We start from the raw sequence: 22041 nt of genomic DNA, 5'->3' as shown, positions 1-22041 counted from the left end.
TAGGGTGTGATGGAGCCAACCTTTAGCTTTTAAGAGTGAAGGGGGCATTGCTACAGCCAAACTGCCTAGACTGGAGCCATCCAAATACTGCCCTTGCCCTTGGGGTAGTTGGGGACTGCAGTAGTGTCAGCAACCTGCCCCCCAAATTAAATTAGTCCCAGTGTTTATGCATGCATACACTTATTTAACCACCAGTGCTGAATATTAGACCACTAATTGTGCCATGCCTTGTTCTGTCTGAACAAAGGCTGATCTAGTCCATAGCAACCATACTACTCACTAAACTGGGAGAATGGAACCAGTGAGGAAGGCTCCGTGGAGGAAGTTTCATTTCTGAGGGCAGTGGGAGGTTTCCTAGGTAGAGGACTTGGGGCCTTGGACTGGAAGTGAGGTGAGGCTGGGCTCATTTGGGAGGGAAGAAATGGAGAGTGGCTTTAAATTCCAAGGTGGGTTTCTTGTGTGGGGTTATGGAGGCACCCAAACTTACACTTGGTTCAGGAGAGGTATAGAAAGCAGGGCTGAGTAGGTGGGAGAGGAGGTATGGTGGCCCCCAGAGGAAGAGGAAGGCAAGCCCTAGTGTTGTCTGCAAAACCATAGCTCCCCACCTCTGTGGTACCCGACATGATGGGCAGGGCTTGGTCAGGACCAAGGACAGCTCCTGGCCTGCTGTTGCTCCAGTCCCATATTCTCTCCCTTTCTGTCTCAGCCTGCTGCCTCTCAGGCACCCCAGCCTTCTCAGTAAGATTGGAGCAGTCTTGGACTGGGTTTTCCTCAGTCCCAGGCTTGAGCCACGAGTGTCCTTGGAGGTGATAGGAGAACTGGTTATTCCCATGTTTGTCTCAGTCTTTCTCCTGTTTTCCCAATCTCTGGAAGTTCTGTGTCCTACATTCTTCATCCTTATTCAGTCTCTTCCCACACCAACCAGCATCAGGCTCCCTTTCATGTCATTCCCTGAAGTTACTCTGTCCTCTTTCCCTTACCCCTCCTCCACCCCATTCACACCTTTTGATTTTTTCATTTCTCCTGGGGTATGTGGAGATGTTTCACATTTTGTCCTTTTTTTCTATAGCATGACACCCAGGTGTCTTCTTCCTCCCGGTCATGACCAAATGTGAGATATATATATATATATATATAGATATATATATCTATATATATCTATATATATATAAAACCTGGAAGAATGAGGGGTGTAAAGAACAGTTTCCGAAATCAGACCTGGGTTTGATACTGATTGTGTCACTGACTTGCTGTGTCTTATTAGGCCGTTAGCCTCTTTGAACCACAGTTTCATCATCTGTAATATGGGCCAGCTCTTACTCCAAAGACTAAACTCAGAACGTGAGTCCCTGGTGAACAAAAAGTGCTCAATGTCTGCCTAATCGACAGACTGCTCTGAGGATCATAGCGGATGATTTCAGTACATGTGCTATGCAGAGGACTGCTTTATGAAGTTTTATATCTAAATTAATTTGCCCCCGCAATTCTATTAAAAGTACTACTGTTACAACCCCATTCCGAGGAAACAAGTCATAAAGACGTTGAATAACTTGAGTAAGTAGTTACGTGGCATAGCCCAATATTCAAACCCAGGCAGTTTGGTACTTAACTTAAAAATTATGCAATGCCACCTCCCAAGGTGATAGAGTGTACGGGAAGTCCTTACCAGTGTAGGCGGATAGGAACTGCTCAAACCGGAGTAGTAATTTTCAGGCAATCGGTGTGTTTGAGGGGGGCATGGGGCTGAACCGGAAGACCAGAGCCAAGGAGACGAGCGCCAGGAGAACTACAACACCCACAAGGCTCCGCTCTTTCTCTGAGGCACTTCCGATTGACTTCAGGCTCGGAGGCCGACCATTGGTTCTCGGGATGGCTTGGCGGGGATTGGCGGTGCCGGTAGACGGGTATGATTGCCGTCAGTCCCGCCTCAAACACCCGGACGTAGTCTCCGGGAGGCCCATGTGTAGTGGTAAAGCAGAGAAACAGGAGTTGCCGTGGGAGAGGGGCTGGCTAAAGGGCTTAGGGCGGACTGACTCCCGGCGCCTCTCCGCCCACCGTCCCCACCAATCGATTCTGACTCTTTGAGGGCTGTTTTTGAGCCCGCGGGGCCTGAAGCTGACTGAGGGAGGTTCCCGTTGCCTGCCGCCACCCAGATTGTGCCTCATGGAGTCCACCTTCAGCAGCCCTGCGGAGGCGGCGCTGCAGCGAGAGGCAGGCTCTGCCGGGCTGCGCACTCCACTTGGAGACCTGGACCGAGTGTACGAGCTGGAGCGAGTCGTTGGATTTGTCCGCGACCTGGGGTGTCAGCGGGTGAGGGCATGTTGGGGAGCGGATGGGTCTGCCAGAGGATTGGGATCTTGGGGTAATTTTGTGAGGCTGGGAATGGGGGTGGGGGGAATGCTTCGCTGGGTGGAGGGGCTTGGAAGGTTAGGTCGGGACTCCCGGAAAGGTTTCCCTTGAAAACACCCTTGGTGCAGGAGAGGCTGTTCCTGACTCCATGGTACATGCTTACAGGTGGCCTTACAGTTCCCTGACCAGCTATTGGGAGATGCTGGGGCCGTGGCAGCACGACTGGAGGAGGCTACCGGGTCGAAGATGTTCGTTCTAGGAGACACAGCCTATGGCAGGTGTGAAATTGAGCTTGCGTATTGAGGGTGAGGTAGGGATCCAGGACTGATGACATTTCTCCTTTATGACAGTGTCTGGCCTCAGTAGCTTTGTTTCTCCTTCATGATGATGATTCCTTTCCTGACACTAGCTCTTCTTAGTGACACTGTCTTTTCATTTTATTTTTAATTGGAGGATGAGATGGTTAGATGGCATCACCGACTCAATGGACATGGGTTTGGGTAAACTCCGGGAGTTGGTGATGGACAGGGAGGCCTGGTGTGCTGCGGTTCATGGGGTCGCAAAGAGTCAGACACGACTGAGCAACTGAACTGACTGAATTGCTGAACAATATTGTGTTCGTTTCTGCCACACATCAACATGTATCAGCTGTAGTTTAACATACGTCCCCTTCCTCTTGAACGTCCCACTCAGCTCCCACCCCATCTTTTCATAACATGGTTTTCTTTACTGACCACATTTTCCATTGATGACAGCAATACTTTTATCAATGAGAACCTCTCTCCTGATGGTATCTCCCCTGCAGCTGCTGTGTGGATGTACTGGGTGCAGAGCAAGCTGGAGCTCAGGCCCTTGTACATTTTGGCCCTGCCTGCTTAAGCCCTCCTGCCCGCCCACTGCCCGTGGCCTTCGTCCTTGGTCAGCGATCTGTGGCCTTGGAGCTCTGCGCTAAAGGCTTTGAGGCCCAGAACCCAGACCCCACAGCGCCTGTGGTGCTGCTCAGTGAGCCAGCCTGTGCCCACGCCCTGGGTGAGGGTTTTGCCTGTGCATGCGGGTAGGGTGGGCTGACCAGTTTGTACCTTAATTTCCCCATTTTAGTGCACTCCTGTGGAGTTCTCCACATGGGCTGGGCCCCAACCTCTCCTTTGGGTCCCATTCAGTCTCCTGGGGATGAGGGGCATCCCATTTTACCAGGCCCCAACCCTGACACCACCTTCTTCTTCCAGAGGCCTTGGCCACCCTTCTGCGCCCACGGTATCTGGACCTGCTTGTCTCCAGCCCGGCTCTTCCCCTGCCAGCAGGCTCCCTCAATCCAAAGCCTGAGCCCCTGGAGCGTTTTGGGCGCCGCTTCCCTTTGGCTCCAGGGAGGTGTTTGGAAGAGTATGGTGCCTTCTATGTGGGGGGCTCTGAGGCCATCTCTGACCCTGACACTGACCCAGACCTAAGCCGGCTGCTTTTGGGCTGGGCACCAGGGCGGCCCTTCTCCTCCTGCTGCCCAGACACAGGCCGGACTCAGGATGAAGGTGTCCGGGCTGGGCGGCTAAGAGCACGTAGACGCTATCTGGTGGAGAGGGCGAGAGATGCCCGTGTGGTGGGGCTGCTGGCGGGCACGCTGGGTGTGGCTCGACACCGGGAGGCCCTGGCACACTTGCGGAACTTGACACAGGCTGCTGGCAAGCGTAGCTATGTGTTGGCCCTTGGGCGGCCCACGCCTGCCAAGCTTGCCAACTTCCCTGAGGTGGACGTATTTGTGCTGTTGGCCTGTCCTTTGGGTACTCTAGCCCCCCAGCCTTCTGGCAGCTTCTTCAGGCCTGTATTAGCACCATGTGAGCTGGAGGCTGCCTGCAACCCTGCATGGCCACCTCCAGGCCTGGCTCCCCACCTCACACATTATGCGGACTTGTTGCCTGGTGAGTGGTGGGGGCACTGCCTAAGCTAAAAACACTTGGGGCATGAAGTTGGGGGGCCAATATAAATCCTTTTTTCCCCCCTCCCTTCCAGGCTCTCCCTTCCACGTGCCCCTCCCTCCACCTGACTCAGAGCTGTGGGACACCCCAGATGTGTCACTCATTACTGGGGATCTCCGACTCCCACCTGCCTGGAAGCCATCAGATGATCCTGGGTGCTCAGCGCTGACCCTGAGGCCCCCGCTGGAGCTGGCTGAGAGCAGCCCTGCAGGTGAGTGTGGCAGATCTCCACTCCCATCTGAACCCCTCCCCCCTGTTCAGGTCATTCAGCCTCAACCCCCTCCCTCTGCAGCCTCATTCCTTAGTTCCCGGAGCTGGAAAGGACTGCAGCCCTGCCTGGGTCAGACACCAGTGACGGGAGCTGTAAGCGGAAGACGAGGAATTGCCATCGCCTATGAGGATGAGGGAAATAGCTGATAACATGTGGGACCAGAGGCACCGGTGGACTTAAGACCTTCAGTGCTCCCTGCACCAACCTCACTCTTATGCCAGGATCCTTGAAGGAGCCTCTCACTGAGGCAGCCCCTCAATGAGGACAGGGTCCAGCTCTGTCTCATCTTCTCCTTTCCTGGCACTGGCACAAGGCTTAGCCCATACTGGCTTGGTAAAGGTCTGTTGTTTGACTGACGAGGGAACAGCTTTAGGTCTTCCCTGAAGCCTCTGGGCCATCTGTTCCCCTGGGAGCAACCCAAGACCTCTGGCCAATCCAAGTTCCTGCTGTGCAGTTGAGGGTCTGTCTTTTTCAAAGGCAGGTGCTAGAGTTTTAGACCACGGTTTTTCAGCCTTGGCACTGTTGATGTTTTGGGCCAGATAATTGTTTGTGATGGGCTGTCTTGTGCATTGTAGGATGTTTAGCATCATCTCTGGTTTCTGCCTAATAGGTGCCAGTAGCATACCCCTCTCCAATTATGATAAACAGAAATGTCTCCAGATGTTGGTAAATGTCCCTTAAGGGGACAAAAGCATCCACAGTTGAGAATCAACTGGTCTACGCTTATGCTACACAATACATGTGGCTGTCAAACATAAATTTGAATTAAGATTAAAAGCTCAGTTTCTCAGTCACACTAATCATATTTCAGTACTCAGATAACCACATAAGAGGACAGCACAGCTAGAAGACATTTCTATCACTGCAGAAGGTTCTGCTGGGCACTGCTGGTCTACACTGACTCCAATTTGTTTCTCAGGGCGGTCACAGAAACTTGAATAAACCAGATAATTTTTCTCCTTGTTTTCTTTTTATTCATCAAATACTGCCAAGTCCTGCACAGGTCCTGTGGGTTGAGATCTGAATTATATTTGATAGGAGTCCTGTCCTCACAGTGTAGCTGGGAAGAGAGGCAGCTAAAAAGGCAATTACCACAGGGTGATGCAGTATTCTTTATGAGGAAGGAAGTCCCCAGGGGCAGCTGGAGCCCAGAAGAAGCTTCTCGGAGAGAGTGTTACCTCAGCTGAATCTCTTGATGGGGGGGGGGGGGGGTGGGGAGAAGTAATGGAGTGAAAAGGACATTTGGACAAGGTACACCAAGCTCACACACACAGGCATAGACCATCACTGTGGGTACTTTAAGCAAAGTGGAGTTGCTAGATCCTAAAGGTTTAGAGGGGTGAAGTGAAAATGACTCACCTTAGTTCCCTGCATTTGCTGAAAAATCTCGACATATTGGCACTGTCCCCCTGGTGGCTCAGATGGTACAGAATCTGCCTTCAATTCAGGAAACCAGGGTTCGATCCCTGGATCAGAAAGTTACCCTGGAGAAGGGAATGGCTACTCATACCGTATTCTTGCCTGGCGGGCTACAGCCTAGGGTTTTCGCAAAGAATCAGACACAACTGACTAACACTGTTAGGGTGTTGTGATTTCTGCCTTTAAGGATTGCACAGTCTACTGGTAGAGGCAGTTCTGTAAACTGATCTTGGTAACTGGGAAAAGGTGAGCACCAGTTGTGTATTCTACAAATATGGATTGAACACCGGGGTGTGCCAAGCAGTGGAAATCAGCAGTGAGTTTAGGAATCCTTTCATGGTTGCTTACATTTTTGTGGTGGAGAAGACAGACAATCAGAACAGTATGCAGAATGGTGATGAGGGCTATGGAGAAATATAAAGCTGGGAAGGAGTGTAAGAGAAGGGGCTACAGTATTAAACAGGATGATCAGAGAAGACTTTTTGAAGGTGAACAAAGACTGAAAGAAGTTTTGAGTGAACCATGTGAATAATTAGAAGAAGCAGAGGGAACAAGTGCAATGCATTGAGGGTATGATGGTGTTCGAGAAATAGCCAGGAGGCCAGTGCAGCCATTGGAAAAGACCCTGATGCTGGGGAAGGTTGAGGGCAGGAGGAGAAGGGACGACAGAGGATGAGCTGGTTGGATGGCACCATTGACTCAGTGGATAGGAGTCTGAGCAAATTCTGGGAGATAGTGAAGGACAAGGAAGCCTGGTGTGCTGTAGTCCATGGGGTCGCAAAGAGTCACGACTTAGTGACTGAAAAACAACAGGGCAGCCAGAGGAGGGAGTTAGTAAGAAACTATTGGGCAACGAAATCAGGGTTAAGAGGCCTGGTAGACCATTATAAGGACCATGGTTTTTATAGAGAGGGAAAGGGGGGCCACCGAGGTATTTGAGTGACATGATCTTACTAAAGTTATAGAAGCATCGCTAGGGTGGCGGGAGACCCTAGAGCGGGCGCATTCCCCTGCCTCTGGCTAGGGAAAGCTTCCTGTTAGAACGTATCTTAAGATAGGTGTTGGCCGACCTTGGGGTGAGCACGAAGAAACGTGCTTCAGGCAGAGGAAACAGCATGAGCTCAGTGAGGGACGGAGCAGACACCCTCGCGAGCTGGGTGGGACGTTCAGGGAGGAGGCCCGCGAGATCAGCATTGGCTTGGAGACTAAGCTAGGGCGGCGGTGAGCAGGCTCGGGTGGAAAGCAGAACTGGTGGGCCGGAGCTGGGCGGAGTGCCCGGGCGTACAAGAGGGAGCGGCCCGACCCTAGATGGACCGGCCAGGCAACGATCGAGGTATTCGGCAAGAAAGGTTTCAGGCCGCGAGACTACAATCACCACAATCCTCTGCGCCTGCAATTCCGGCGTCGCCAAATTCCTAGATCGCAGGCGACTGAGCGCCGGGCCCGACGTGAGGTCACCTGACGCCTGCGGGTCACATGGGCCAGTCAGGTGACACCGCGGGGCGGGTCGACGGGCTGCGGGGCGGACGGCGGACGCAGGGACGCGGTTTGAGCTCAGGCCCCCCCGACCCGCGTCCCGCCGTCTTTGCCGCCATGACGGGTCTAGTGCTGCTCTACTCCGGGGTCTTCGTGGCCTTCTGGGCCTGCCTGCTCGTCGTGGGTGAGGCCGGGCCCTGGAGGGCGGGGACGGCTTCGGGCCGAGCTGACCCGGCTGGAGCCCAGCGGGGAGGTGGAGTGTTAGGAATATTAGGTCCTGACGCGGGCTCTAATACCTCAGGCTCCTGGACTTGACTCGCGTCTGTCTGGGCCCGTAACCCGGACAGAGGAGGCTGGTATCTGCAGCTGCTTGTGGAGGGCGCGGGCGGGGCTCGGTGGGGACCTCGAGCGATCGCAGCCCTGGTCCCCTACTGTCACTGGGCTCCCTTCCCCGGCTTCCCGCGCCCTCCCTGCCTTGCTCCTGACGGGCCTGCCTGGGTCGCGAGCCAGCTGCTCCAGTTCCTCTTTTCCCGGTCGTTTTGCCCTTCCCCCACACCCACAGCGTGTTGAGTAAACAGCGGGTCAGACTGGGCTGGCTGCATCTGGTGAGGCCTGGCCCGAGCTGTTGCTCCCTCCCCTCCTCCAGGGTATTCAGACCTCCTGGTGGCTCCCCGTGACGGGTCTCCGTCTGGGAGATGGTGTCACAGAGGGAGGGAGGTTCTTGAGGGAATGACAGAAAATGGAGGCCTGAGCAGAGGAATCTGTATAGGCAGCTGTGCTTTCATTTTGGGGAGAGCCAAAGGACTCTCTTGACTTAGATGTATGCAGACCTTTGGGAAGCTGGCCCATCTGCTGGGCAGCAACTTCTCGTCTAAGTTGTGGAGCTTCTGTCTAGAGAGCAGGCCACTAACCCCGTTTTTCTCATTGCTGTAGGAATCTGCTACACCATTTTTGACTTGGGCTTCCGCTTCGATGTGGCGTGGTAAGGGAGAGGTTTCCCCTAGGAGCTTCTTTGACGCCTCCCCTCTCTGATCTGAATTCCTTCCCTCCCCACCTGCACCCACCCCCCAGCTGTATGGGATTGTGGCCCTTTGGGAAACATGAAGTGTTCTGTTTCAGCATCCAGGACTGGAGGGGTTGGAGCAGGGTCGGACTGGATTTTGTGCCCACTTCTCCATAAGGACTGACTTATCTTTCCCCCGTCTGCACACCAGGTTCCTGACAGAGACTTCCCCCTTCATGTGGTCAAACCTGGGCATTGGCCTAGCTATCTCCTTGTCTGTGGTTGGGGCGGCATGGTGAGTGTTGGGGTCATGGGACAGGAGAGGGGCTGAATCATAGCAGGGGGTGTCATTGGGTTCTTAGTCATCATGGGGGCAATGGCAAGTTTGGGCTCTGCTTATTGGTTTATTATTTGTCCATCAGGGGCATTTATATCACTGGCTCTTCCATCATTGGAGGAGGGGTGAAGGCCCCCAGGATCAAGACCAAGAACTTGGTCAGGTAAGTGTAGGAGCCTCGTAAGGTTGTCAGAACCAAGTGGGAGCTGCCTGTGTATTTGACCTACCTTACATGCTGCTCCTGACCGGCCTCCTGGGTCAGTAGGAGTGGGGGTGTCAGTAGGGGGAGAGGTGGTTGGAGACTCTCCAGGGAGGAAGGTTGGCTTCTTTCTCATCTCTTTCTCCTCTTTGCCCTCTAATCCCCCATTACCACTACCAGCATCATCTTCTGTGAGGCTGTGGCCATCTATGGCATCATCATGGCAATTGTCATTAGCAACATGGCTGAGGTATGGAAGACTAGGTGGGGTGGGTGTCAATTCCAGTGTGTTTTATATTGCTTAGTGATGGTGGGGGAGGGGGAGTGGAGTAGGGAGTGGTTTCTGATTATTGCTCTGCCTCCCTCAGCCTTTCAGTGCTACTGACCCCAAGGCTATTGGCCATCGGAACTACCATGCAGGTAGGTGGGTGTGTGAAGGCAGAAAACCGGGGCTTCACAGATGATTCCCCTCCAGCGCACACCTCAGCTTAGACTCTTCATTTTGATATTCTTTGGCCTGCTTTGCAGAATTGGGGTGGTGGCTGGTCCCATTAGTCCTTGCCTTCATTTCCCCCCCATATCTGGTTTGATATCAGTGCTCCCTTTCCATCCCTCCAGGTTACTCCATGTTTGGGGCTGGCCTTACAGTGGGCCTGTCTAACCTCTTCTGTGGAGTCTGCGTGGGCATCGTGGGCAGTGGAGCCGCCTTGGCTGATGCACAGAACCCCAGCCTCTTTGTAAAGATTCTCATCGTGGAGATCTTTGGCAGTGCCATCGGCCTTTTTGGGGTCATCGTTGCAATCCTTCAGGTGCTGAATCCCCCTGGGGAGCATCTGTCCTTGTCCCCAACCCAATCTCACCCTTCTTCTGGAGGAGCCACAGTGTTCCCTTCTACATCTGTAACCGTAAAACCCCTAACAGCTTTCACTGCCTCATCCCCATCTTCTGGTTTTCCCCTTTTGAAGCTTTCCATTTATTTCTGTCTTCAACATGGTATCACTGATAACATCTTTTTTGGTCTTTTGGTCTGTTACATTGTTTCTATATCTGAAAGATTGGTCTCTCTTTTCCTCTTCTGTTATTTTTTCTGTCTTTGTAGTCTAGACCAGGTTGGGATCTTGTCTGTTGTGGTCTGTCTTGATGAGTTTGACTGTATTGTCAGTTGGGCAGCATGTCTGAGATGTGTGTATCTTGTTTGTCTTACAGTGTATGAGTGTGGCTAAGGATCAGCCAGAGGATCTTGAGTGTGACTGTGGGTGCCTGACTCAGTTGACTCTTAAGAGACTGGCATCTCCATATGCCACTTCTCTCCATCGAACCTTGCAGTTGTCTGTAGTCCCCATTCACTGTGTTTGTCACAGCATGTCCATCGTGGCCCAGTCATCCGCTTCTTGTGGTCTGGCCATCCTGCCATGGGTCTCATCTTCTGTCATATGTCATTGTCTAATCAATTTTTTTGTCCCTGCCTGATTTCTCCTTTTCTTCTTTTGCAGACCTCCAGAGTGAAGATGGGTGATTAGACGGTCTATGTGGGTGGGGCCGTGCCCCACTCGTATTTATTGTGGTTTTCCCCGGGACAGCTGGAGCTGTGCCCCTTAGGCTTTCAGGGGGTTTGGTGTTTAGGGCCTTCCCTACACTCACTTCGCGCTGCCTGTCGACTTGGAGGCTCTCTGCCTGGCTGGATCATCTGTGTGGGGAGCGGGCTGTAGATGACTGCAGCTTTGCACCTGTGTCCCACCTCCACCTCCAACCCGTCTTCCCAGTGTTTGTGAAATAAACGTGGTATCAGTCTGGGTCAGTGCTGCTGCTTTTGTGTTCCTTCGCCGCCACCTTTCACAGAAGAAGGGTAAAGAGACCTGTAGGCCTCAACTTCATGCCAGCCTCTCTAGCTTTCCAGTTCATATACACTGTCTCTGCTCTGGACAACACTAGCTCCTGGGTGGGAAGGGAATGGTGCTGGGCTGAGGCCTCTGTAGCTCTAACCCTCTTTATTGAAGGAGCAAGTCTGGGGGATGTGGGCCCCTTGCTTGATTGTGGGAGGAGGTGACCAACCACATGCCCTCCCGGCTTAGGTCAGCTTAGCCCCAGCTGTTTGTGTTTATTATTTGTTTCTCCCTTCGGGCACCCACCATCTCTACCTCTGGGGCCTTGGAACTCTTTATTTGTGTTCATCCCTGCAACATCCCATGCCAGTAATTAGTTTGATCCCGAGTTCCCAGGGCTGTGCCCAGCTCCTCCCACGCCTGTCCAACCTCTTACCCAACCTCCTGTTCCCCTAGAAGCCCCTGCCACACACACTTCGGCTCACACCTTTAAGCGTCCTGCCCAACTCACAGCCCTCTCCGCTGGCAGACCTTTTGATTCTGCTCCCATCGATGAGCCGACAAATTCCTGACCTCCCTGCCGAACTTCCAGATGCCCTTCTTTGGCTGAGTTGGCGCTCCAACCCAGACCAGACCCCATTCTTCCAAAACGGGTTTGACCCATCCACACCTGCTCCGGTTCGGAGCCCTTGGATGAGTTTGATTAATTTCGCCCGCCCCTCCCTGGTCCTTGGTACCCGCGGCCGCGCTTGGCGGCCAGCAGGGGCGGGCGTCGGAGGCGCGCGGCGGGGACGGGCGCGCTGGAGGCGGGGGCCGCGGGGACGCGCGTGCGGGCGCGCCGGCCGGGCCTGCCCCTCCGAGGCGCCGTAGCGCGGGAGGGAGGCGGCGGCGCTGTGGTCCGTCGGTCGGCGGGTCCGTGGGTCTGCCCGGCCGCCCGGCCCCGCCCTGCCCCCCGGGGCGGCTCGGCTCCATGGCCCGCGGCGGCGGCGGCGGGAGGCGGCCTGGGGGCCGTGGGGGCCGCTGACCGGGAGGAGGAAGGCGGCGGGGCCGGGCCATGGGGAACGGAGCCGACCGCAGCCGCCGGAGCCCGGAATCCAACCGGAGCCGGAGCGGCGCCCCCTGCTGAGCCCCGAGCGCTGGGTGAGAGGGGGGAGCTCGCGGCCCCCAGCCCGGGGCCCCGAGATTCTAGACCCGGCCCCGCGAGGGGCGCCCCGAGCGCGGCCCCGAGATCCCCGCCCAGGACCCGGTGAGAGGCGCTGGCGGCCAGACCCCGGCCTGGCATCACCCCACCCTACCCCCATCCCTCGGCTCCCCGCGTCCCCCTCGGGCTCCTTTGCCCGTCCCCAGCCAGCCTCCCTTATTGTCCTCGCTCACCCCGGCCTCGTGCCGTGGGGAGGCGCTCCACTTTCGTCGCCCCTTTGCCTCGGCCCCCAACCCACATCCTCTCCCCCAAGACCCCCCCCCCCCCCCCACCCAGGCTCCACACCCACCCGGTCTTCGCTGCTTCCCTGTCCAGGGGTGCCACGTGTTCAGGCCACTCAGCCTTCCAGCCCCGCCCAAACTCACCTCGTAGCCTGACCGGCAGCCTGACCCAAAACCCGTGACCCGGAGGGAGTGGTGGGAGTGTTTGCACGTGGGTCGGGGTGTTGTGAGCTGCCAGGGAGCCCGTCTGTGTGACTGTGTAAGTCCAGGAGCGCGGCTTTGTTTGTGAGTGGGTGACTCGGTGCATTATGTTACTGTCACCCAGGCGTGTCTGTGACTCTTTATGTAGTTCTCTGTGTATCTAAGTGCAGCTACAGTGTATCTGACTGTAGCTGGGACCCAGGGTGTTTGTGTGGTTGTGTGATAGATACTGTGTATCTGAGGGAGACTCAGCCTGCTCTCTGAAGCACTGCCAGAAGTGCCCCCAGAAGTGTTACTGCTGTGGGACCCCCAGTTAGAGCCATGGCCCAGGCAAAACCCTCTCCTGATATTCTCTCTACAAGGGCCCAAGCATTTCCCTTTCTGGGAATCAGAACCAGTCCTTGAGGTCTTATGGGAGGGGTGTCCTGGGCCCCATCCTGTCTTTTTACCTCTTGCTCCAGAGGGAAGTGATCCCATAAACTTATCTTGTTCAAATTTGGGCCACCTGCATGCTGAGGGCCACTTCCCAGCCTGCTCCCAGATGGCCTGGCCTACTCGCCACTGGGACCTGACCAAAGAAATCACTGCCCACCCCCATGTTCCAGGAGGACTAAATGAAGTCTTGAGTACAAAGTGCGCTGGCATGGTAAATACTCAGTAAATGCTCTCCTTTCCTCAGACCAGGACTTCTGGGTTGAGGATGCTGGGCTGTGGGCATTTGTTCTCTGGGGCACAGAGAACCTGTGTGGGTCTATACCTAAGTGTGTTTCTGTGTTCAGATGTGAACTGGTGTGATCAGAGGTCACGGCCCATGATCCATGGTGGGGGTGGGGGGTGAAGTTGAGTAAGAAGGGCACTTACCCAAGTGTGAGGGTAGGTGAGGCTCTCCATGTATATATGTGTCAGTGAGGATGAGGAAGGAAAGCACGTGTGGGTTAGTACTCTAGTGTGTGAAGATCCATGAGTAGTGAGTTGTCAGGGACCCTGTGTGTGTGTATTTACAAGTAGAATTTGTCAAAGGGTGTGAGCAGGTAAGTGTGAGGATGCACGTCTAAGAATAGGAGCAGTGCACAGGAGGTGGGTGGGTGGCCCTGCCCCTCTGGCCCTGACCTGCTGGGTATGTCTCTCTCCCACCCCTGCTCAGGCCGGCAGCCGGATGCCCGGGCCCATTGGGCGGGCCGGCGGCCGCCTGCGGGATGAGCAGACTGCTGGGGGGGACGCTGGAGCGCGTCTGCAAGGCCGTGCTCCTTCTCTGCCTGCTGCACTTTCTCGTGGCCGTCATCCTCTACTTTGACGTCTACGCCCAGCACTTGGCCTTCTTCAGCCGCTTCAGTGCACGCGGCCCCTCCCGTGCCCTCCACCCAGCCGCCAGCAGCAGCACCAACTGCTCTCGGCCAAACGCCACTGCCCCCAGCTCCGGGCTCCCCGAGGCTCCCAGCGCCCGGCCTGGCCCCACGGCTCCTGTCCTGCCACCCTGTCCTGACTCGCCGCCCGGCCTTGGTGAGCCTGCAGGGTGGGGCTTGCCTCTAGGGGTGGGCCGAGGTCTGGGGGAGTGGAGTCTTGGCCCCCGGTGTTGTGTGTTGGCAGAGGGCTATTCCTGGGATTCCCTGGCCCACCCCAGGTAGAGGGAGGGGCCTGGCGTCCTTGGCTTCTGATGAAGACCTAATTCCCGCCCCTGTCCTGCCTGCAGTGGGCCGACTGCTGATTGAGTTCACCTCACCCATGCCCCTGGAGCGGGTGCAGAGGGAGAACCCAGGTGTCCTCCTCGGTGGCCGCTACACGCCGCCTGACTGCACCCCAGCCCAGACGGTGGCAGTCATCATCCCCTTTCGACACCGGGAACACCACCTGCGCTACTGGCTCCACTATCTGCATCCCATCCTCAGGCGACAGCGACTACGCTATGGCATCTACGTCATCAACCAGGTGTGCAGCCGCAGCCTCCAGGCTGGTCACCGGCCACCAGGGGACCCACGTGCCTGTTGGTGCACGTGGGGTTGGGGGCATTCATGGATGCCTGAATAGTTGTGTGGACATGTGAGGTACATGTGGGGGTCCATGTATGTCATCGCGTGCATATGTGGGTTTGCACGTGCCTTCAGGGGGATTGCATACATACATGTTAATGGTGGTGGACACACTGCCAGGTGTGCGTAGTCTGTGTTGTGGGTGAGTGCCATTGTTTACCTTTGGTAGGCCCCACCCCATGGTGCTGCTGGCTTACGGTACACAGGCTATGAGATAGTGAGGGCCCTGAGCAGAGAGAGTTAGACCTGAAAGAGGGATCAAGACTGCCTTAGGGCCAAGTGCTGAGCACAGCTGAGATCCAGGAATTCAGCTCAGGCTCCAGGCCCTCCCCTGTGGGTCTGGCTGGGCTGGCTGCTGGGGCCTGGAGAAGGCCTGATAAAGACCCTCCTCCCCACAGAGAATTCCCAGACGTGAACTTGGATCCCTTTAGACTCCAGGATGGTGGCGTGTGCTTGGAGTAGGACCAGGGAGCTGTGGAGCCACCAGGCGACCTGCTTTAACCCCAGGGTGGGGAAGCGACCATTGAGATGGGTCTTGAGGGATGAATGGGCATCAGCCGGTGGAGAGACTGGGGAAGGCAAGCATTCCAGGCAGAGGGACAGAGGAGGCCTCAGGCCCCAGTGAGAGAACTGGTCTCAGGTGTTCAGGAAGTGTCAGCTGAGCAGTGGGGTCCCACATGCAGGATGGGTAGCAGAGATGAGGTTGGAAGGGCTAGTGGAGGCCACATCCACAAGGGTCCTAGGAGTCATCTCAAGCAGTTGGATTCCAGCATGAAAGTGATGGGGCGCTGTTGTGTGTTTTTTGGCCATGCTGGTCTTCATGGGGGCAGCACGGGCTCTCTAGTTATGGTGTGGGCTCTAGAGTGTGTGGCCTCAGTAGCTGCAGTTCAAAGGCTTAGTCAGGATCCCCACGGCATGTGGGATCTTAGTTCCCAACCAGGGATCGAACCCATGTCCCCTACACTGGAAGGCAGATTCTTAACCACTGGACCACCACCAGGGAGTTCCCATAGTGGGGTTTTAGGGAGAGGGTAATATGTATGTGTGCTTATTAGAAAGATTGCTCTGATGGCATGTGGACAATGGGATGGAAGGGGAGCCAGGAGGTAGGGCACCTGGTTGGGAAGAGGCTGCTATGTTCAGGATAGAGGTGGTGAATGGGCCTGCGAGTTGGGCAGGAGTCGTGTGGATGAGAGGAGAGACGGGATACAAGTAGCTGAGAGTAAAGGGAGGTGCCAGGACACCTTGAGGCTCTCTGTCTTGACTTCTGGCCCTGTGTATGGTTGCGCTTGTGAGATGGGAACACAGGATCTGGGCCGGGTCTAGGGGAGAATGTGTCTTTTTTGCACTTGATGAGTTTAAGTGCCTGGGGGAAGCATAAGAGGAATGTTCAGGCATTTGGACAAACGAACTGGCCTAGGAGTGAAGTCTGAGGTGGCAAGGGATCTGGGAGCCACCAGTATATAGGTGGTCCCTAAAACCAGCCATGTCCAGCCTGCCTGGGGTGGGGCCTGGGAACTGAGAGGAGAAAGCCAGCATGTAAGGAATGGGTGGAGAAAGAGAGACCACAGAGGCTGCGAGGGTTGGCCAGAAAGGTTCAAGGAGACCCAAGAGAACTCGGTGTCCCAGCACCCAGGAATAAGCGTCAAGAAGGCAGCGTGGCAGCTGCGTGAGCGCTGCTGGGGGAGTAAGGAAGGATGTAGACCGAGAAGCGTCCAGTGGATTTAGCAACAAGGTGGGCCCAGCAAGAGCCATTTCAGGGGCATGGTGGGGGCGGAAGCAGATTGCAGTGGGTTGCAGAAGGAATCAGATCTGACAAAATGCAAGTAGCCAATTGGAGACAACTCTTTATTAAAAAAAAAAAAAAAAAACTCTGCTGAGAAGGGAAGGCAAAAGATATGGTGGGGGTCTAAAGGAAGGGCTTTCTTTGGATGGGAGAGAAATGGGCATATTTATGAGCCCTGTGGGAGAAACCTAGGACTCCGGGGTGGTGAGAGGTTAGGAAGGAGTGCAGATGGAGGAAATAGACCATTGCTCCAAGGGCTAGTGGGAGAGAAGGTTCAGGGCAAGGAAGAGAGAGAGCAGGTGGGGCCAGGCTGTTCAGGGTCCAGGGGAGCAGCTCCTGCCCTCTTGGGCCCTGGTTGGCTGGTAGGTTGGCTGATAGGAAGGAGGGGCTGCTCCTCCTCTCCTTCCAGGAGAGCCCACTTGAAAACCAGGAGGCTTTCTGGCTCCAGCCTGGAGATCATGGGTTGGAGCAGGGGCTTCAGGAGCCAGCCAGCTCCTTCCATGAAACCCTCCTTCCTCTGGCCAGAATTCAGAGTGTGGGCGTGCATGGCCAGGAGACCAACCTCAAGGAAACCTGATCCCACAGCCCCATTTCTTGGGGGACTCCAGGCTCATTATGCTTATCATTTTGTCAGGGGAGACAAGTGAATCGAGCTTGGTCCCAGAGGCCGCCCAGGGAGTTGGATGTAGATCTGCAAGAGCCAGAGGGGACAGGTGACTCAGTCTGCATGGTCTCTGCATCTGAGATGCTGGCCATTTGGGGACATTCTTTGTTCATTTCACTCCATGACATGCTCAGTAGGGAAGCAGTGTGCTCAGGGCCACTCATCTTTAAGATCCTCACTGGCACAGAGAAGATGCCTGGCACCAAGGACAGGGCCGAGGGGCATGATTGAAGGAATGAATGAAATGAGAGCCCTAAATTGTAACAGTTTGAATGGACCTGGCATAAGTGAAGCACAGGGGAGGGAATGAGTAATTATACTGGGGCGGGGAGGTTTGCTAACAGAGTCCTTTCCAGACATGAATTTGATAAGTGGAGAAGGAGAGCATTCCAGACAGGGGCAACTGCTCACACTGAGGCCTGGAGGCAGGAAAGAGTCTGGCATGCTCTGGGGTTGTGGAGAAATATAGTATAGCTGGGCTTGGTGGGGGGGGGGAGGTTCTGAGGTCATTGGCCAGAGAGGAGATGGAGCCAAATTCTAAAAGGTTTTGCAAAGCTAGGTCTAGGATAAAGAGCTGGATTTGATCCCGAGAGTGCAGAGGCCCCAGTGGAGGATGAGTTGACAGGTAGTGCTAGGTCTGCAGGGACCACTCTGGACAGTGGTAAAGTGGCAGATGCTTCCAAGTCTCAGGCCCAGGGCCGACCTGTCTCCTCTACCAACCCCAGCACGGTGAGGACACCTTCAACCGGGCCAAGCTGCTCAACGTGGGTTTCCTAGAGGCGCTCAAGGAGGACTCCACCTACAACTGCTTCATCTTCAGTGACGTGGACCTGGTCCCCATGGATGACCGCAACCTGTACCGCTGTGGTGACCAGCCCCGCCACTTTGCCATTGCCATGGACAAATTTGGCTTCCGGTGAGGGCTCCCTTCTCTGCTGGACCCAGGCCTCCCCAGTCCTGCCCCGGCCATCACTCCCAGCCCCCTTCCCCCCCTTGTTGCCAGACCTCTATCTGGAATCCCCTCAGGCCCCTCACTGACGCATATCCTCCGTGCCCCAGGCTGCCCTATGCCGGCTACTTCGGAGGTGTGTCGGGCCTGAATAAATCCCAGTTCCTGAGAATCAATGGCTTCCCCAACGAGTACTGGGGCTGGGGTGGTGAGGATGACGACATCTTCAACCGGTGAGTGGGGAGGGGGTGGGGAATCGATGGGGTGTGGATGGTGGGCGCAGACCAGGCGGGGCTCTTCGCCCATTCTGGTGCCCACTCCAGCCCGGCTGTCCCTGACCCCAGGATCTCCCTGGCTGGGATGAAGATCTCGCGTCCCGACATCCGCATAGGCCGCTACCGAATGATCAAGCACGACCGGGACAAGCATAACGAGCCCAACCCTCAAAGGTGACCCCCCCAGCGCCCTCAACCCCAGCCGTCCTGGCCCCTTACCCCATAGAGGTGATGTCCCAGTGCTGCTGATCCCCAGAGGTGATCCCATGGCCCCTGACCCTTGACTCCTGAGATGACTCCTGGCACCCCCACCCCTGGTCCTTAGTCCCCAGCTCAACTCTCACCCCTGGCCTGATTCCGCAAGTGATTGAAATTTAAAGGTGGGGCTCAAATTGTCACTGAGTAACTTGCATTCCTCTTGGGCCCTCACAGACCTCACTCCAGCCTGAACAGATAGGACAAGAGACAGCAGGCCCAGGGCACAACTCCAGGGCCTAGGGACCCAACAGAGATTGCCCCGAGCAGTGTAGGGTGGCGGGAGTGGAAAGACACTGCTGAGCCCTCAGATTGAATAGGTGGCTGGTCTCTGAGGAGGAAGCCACATTGGTGTTTTAATGGTGACTGGGAGAAGTGCCTGTGGGCATGTGAGATGGGTGGTAGAGGGCAGGAGGCGTGTTAGGGGATCCAGAGCACTCAGACCTAATCCCCACTGGGCAGCTTGTGTGAAGTTCAGTCTAGGGAGAGAGACCAACAGATACAGCACAAGGCGATCAGGGCAAGGTGCTGTCCTGGCAGAAGAGGGAGTGATGGTAGGAAGCTTCCTGGAGGTGGTTGTTCAGTGGCCAAGTTGTGTCCGACTCTTCGTGACCCCATAGACTGCAGCATGCCAGGCTTCCCTGTCCTTCACCATCTCCTGGAGTTTGCCCAAGTTCATATCCATTGAGTCGGTGATGCCATCCAACCATCTCATCTTCTGTCGCCCTCTTCTCCTCCTGCCCTCAATCTTTCCCAGCATCAGGGTCTTTTCCAGTGAGTCAGCTGTTCACATCAGGTGGCCAAAGTACTGGAGCATGGAGTATTCCTGGAGGAGGTGATGGTAAACTAGAGTTTGAAAAGAGTTATTCATTCTACAAATATTTGTCACACACCTACCTTGGGTACAGTACTGTATTCACCAGGCTGATGGAGGAGGCTAGTCTGGATAAAAGGAATCAGATGTGTAGGAGTCTGGAATGTGTACATCCATTGTATACGCTGAGAGCTTGAAACTCTTCATTATTACATTCTGAAGGCTGGGAGTGACAGGAGGGGGGTCACTGCTGATCCCAGGTTGGGAGTTTCAGTTTTGTCCCAGGGGTGCTGGAGAGTCATGGAAGAACTTTCATGTGGGGAAGGGACGGGACCACATTTGGGTTTGGAAGGATCACCCTTTGAGTTTGAAGAAGCTGGCAGAGCTGCTGAGTAGAGCAGGAGGAAAGTAAACCAGGCTCAAAGGAATTAGTGGAGCCCAGGGGGTTTGCTGCATGTGAAACTGGCATGCACCCACCAGACCAGTAGGATGTTCTGCTCTGAAGCCAGGGTGTCAGAGCAGGGAGGGAGGTGGCCGTACTGATGTAGGGTTGATATTTGGCAGAAGCATGAAGTACTGACCATCCAGGGAGCTGATAAAAAAGCAGTTAAGTTAAAAACTATGGTAAGTAGGAAAGGGACGACAGGCTGGGAGAAGAGGGGCTTTGGGGTATCTGAGGGGGAGTACTCAGTGTTGGACTGGCTCCAGAGAGGGATCTGAACTGAGCCAAGAAGGATGGAGAGGATCAAAACAGTTAGGATGAGGGTGGCAGTGGGGCTCTAGAAGCACAGGCCAGGGGACCATGTCTAGGTGCCATCCTTGGTTAGTGATATCTGCATGGCCAAGATAGCAAGATGTTTCTGACTTAAGGAACTCTGTGGGTGCTGGCTTCATCTAGCTGGTTGCTTTTGCCTCAGATCTAGGAGTTCTCCTGGATTCTTCTTGCTCTCACCCTACATATCTGGACCATCAGCAGGTCTTATCAGTGCCAGCCCTGAAAGGTGTCTGAGCCGGTCCACTTTCCCCTGTACCTTTGCACTAGTGCATCCTCTTTGTAGTTCATGTTCCCTGGCCCTCCCTTTCCCAGACTAGGCTAAAAATCCCTGTGTTTTTTCACTCACAGAATAAAAAGCTGTTTCCTCTGACTTACAGAGGCCTGCCCAAACCTGTTCTAACCTCCCAGCTAATCTTATTCTGGGTTTTCTCCTTGGCCCATTAAGCTCTAGCCACTCTGCTGTGCAGATTCTCATTTTCAGTTTAGGGTCAGCCTATGCTTTTACCTCTGCCTGGAAAGCTCTTCCTCTGCTTTCAGCTTAATGGCGCACACCCACCCCTTCCACGGCAGTCACCCTGTCTGCTGTTTCCCTCAGTACTCTGGTGTCTTCCTTGTCTATTACTTGTCTGCCCTAGTGGTATAGACTTGCCATGCGAGGAAGGACTTTGCAGTTCTGTTCATGGCTGTGACCTTGGTGCTTAGACAGGGCCTGGCACACGGGGACTGTTCAATAAATAGATGATGAAGGTGTGATTAAAGGATAAGGAACAGAGAAGGTGGCACAGAGATGGTGGGTGTGGGGAGTAAAGATGATGCATACAATATAGGACACGTTGTATTTGAGGTATCTGTGGGGTACCCTATGTCTAGGTCTGTGATGAGAGAAAAATTGGCTAGCGTGTCATGATTCTGGACTGAAGGGGGTGAGATCTCTGTTTTGAGGGTTGTTGCAAGAGCCAAAGGCAGGTGGAGGGGGTAGCAAGGAGAACTGAGTCACCCCAGGAAGAAGCCAGGAGGGCGTGGGCCTTGGCCCCAGTGATCCCTACTGGGTTCGGTGGTGAGCCCTGATCTAGACCCACTTCTATCCTGTCTAGGTTTACCAAGATTCAAAACACGAAGCTGACCATGAAGCGGGACGGCATCGGGTCAGTGCGGTACCAGGTCTTAGAGGTGTCTCGGCAGCCACTCTTCACCAATATCACAGTGGACATTGGGCGGCCCCCTTCTTGGCCTCCTCGGGGATGACACCAGTGGACAAAGGCTCCCAGTGCCAAGGATTGCCTGTCAGAGGACTGACCTACAGCCTGGCTGGCAGTTGCTCTGTGGTGGATCCCCCAGGACTGAGACTGTGGGCTCCGTTTTCTGAGGGTCTTCAGTAGGCACCCCCCAGCTGCACTTGGAAGTTTCAGAACCTACTTTGGGGGAGCTTCCATCCTGGGCAGGCCCCTCAAGGGTGGCCGTCTCTGGGGTCAACCCCTCCTGCTCCTCCCTCCCCAGTTCAGCCCCCCTTACTGTCAGGGTTGGGTCAACCCCTGCACTGCCTCGCCGAGTGACCTGGGCCAGGTCACTCCACCTCTCTGTGCCTCAGTTTCCCCCCCTTGAGTCCCCTAGGGCCTAGAAGAGTGGGAGGTATGACTAGGGGGCAATGTTGCTTCCAGGGGGAATTCTCAGACCTGAGGATCCCCCACACTCCCAGGGGAGGGGAAACCTTTTTCACTCAACATTGTAGGGGGCAAACTCTGGGGCACCCCCTGCTGAGGAGCAGCCCCAGGAGGGGACCAGAGGGGGTGCTGTGTCGCTGCCTGGGATCTTGGAGTTGGGCTTTGCATGGGGGTGGATGGGGCTTGGATCAGTTGGGTTCCAGCCCCACCCCGCCTCTTAGAGAGAAGGCAGTAGCCCCAGGACCGGCTCGTGTTTGTACATTGCACAGAAACTTGTGTGGGTGCTTTAGTAAAAAACGTGAATGAAGAAGCCCTTTGTCTGTTTGGGGATGGGGATCTGCATCCCTAATCCCCGATCCTGGTGTGTT

The 22041-nt window shown here is 55.2% G+C and overlaps 3 protein-coding genes and 1 long non-coding RNA gene across 8 annotated transcripts; 3 read left to right on the top strand and 1 right to left on the bottom strand.

The window, feature by feature from the left end:
• The first annotated feature begins 1184 nt into the window (after positions 1-1184).
• DPH2 (diphthamide biosynthesis 2) lies at positions 1185-5544 on the top strand. Of its 2 annotated transcripts, XM_020914737.2 has the most exons (6): positions 1185-2310; positions 2515-2627; positions 3155-3378; positions 3576-4259; positions 4351-4527; positions 4609-5544. In XM_020914737.2, exons 1-6 carry the CDS (start codon positions 2164-2166, stop codon positions 4731-4733), a joined length of 1470 nt encoding a protein of 489 aa, XP_020770396.2. In that variant the 5' UTR covers positions 1185-2163; the 3' UTR covers positions 4734-5544. The 2 variants fall into 2 exon arrangements, with proteins under 2 accessions (XP_020770396.2, XP_070324393.1); XM_070468292.1 differs by lacking the exons at positions 1185-2310; positions 3155-3378 and having other exon boundaries at positions 2537-2627.
• Positions 5459-9205, bottom strand: LOC110151370 (uncharacterized). Its single transcript, XR_002318042.2, has 3 exons — positions 9050-9205; positions 5947-6071; positions 5459-5778 (listed from the first exon to the last, which is right to left on the bottom strand). It is a non-coding gene; the product is annotated as an uncharacterized lncRNA (long non-coding RNA).
• On the top strand, positions 7485-10819 carry ATP6V0B (ATPase H+ transporting V0 subunit b). The gene is made up of 8 exons (XM_020914742.2): positions 7485-7666; positions 8416-8464; positions 8697-8780; positions 8908-8985; positions 9202-9271; positions 9390-9441; positions 9640-9830; positions 10515-10819. The coding sequence occupies exons 1-8, from the start codon at positions 7600-7602 to the stop codon at positions 10539-10541; spliced, it is 618 nt and encodes a 205-aa protein (XP_020770401.1). The 5' UTR covers positions 7485-7599; the 3' UTR covers positions 10542-10819.
• Positions 10820-11664: 845 nt separating this feature from the next.
• B4GALT2 (beta-1,4-galactosyltransferase 2) lies at positions 11665-21983 on the top strand. Of its 4 annotated transcripts, none has more exons than XM_070468286.1 (7): positions 11669-11984; positions 13612-13967; positions 14158-14393; positions 17670-17860; positions 18004-18126; positions 18238-18342; positions 21107-21983. In XM_070468286.1, exons 2-7 carry the CDS (start codon positions 13664-13666, stop codon positions 21255-21257), a joined length of 1110 nt encoding a protein of 369 aa, XP_070324387.1. In that variant the 5' UTR covers positions 11669-11984; positions 13612-13663; the 3' UTR covers positions 21258-21983. The 4 variants fall into 4 exon arrangements, with proteins under 4 accessions (XP_070324389.1, XP_070324387.1, XP_070324390.1 ...); XM_070468289.1 differs by lacking the exon at positions 11669-11984 and adding an exon at positions 11991-12090; XM_070468287.1 differs by lacking the exon at positions 11669-11984 and adding an exon at positions 13073-13113.
• Positions 21984-22041: the final 58 nt, after the last annotated feature.

This window comes from Odocoileus virginianus, chromosome 5, assembly GCF_023699985.2.
Source record: "Odocoileus virginianus isolate 20LAN1187 ecotype Illinois chromosome 5, Ovbor_1.2, whole genome shotgun sequence".
NCBI lineage: Eukaryota > Metazoa > Chordata > Mammalia > Artiodactyla > Cervidae > Odocoileus > Odocoileus virginianus.
The sequence above is the reverse complement of the archived record's forward strand: the minus strand, read 5'-3'. Positions and strand labels throughout refer to the sequence as shown.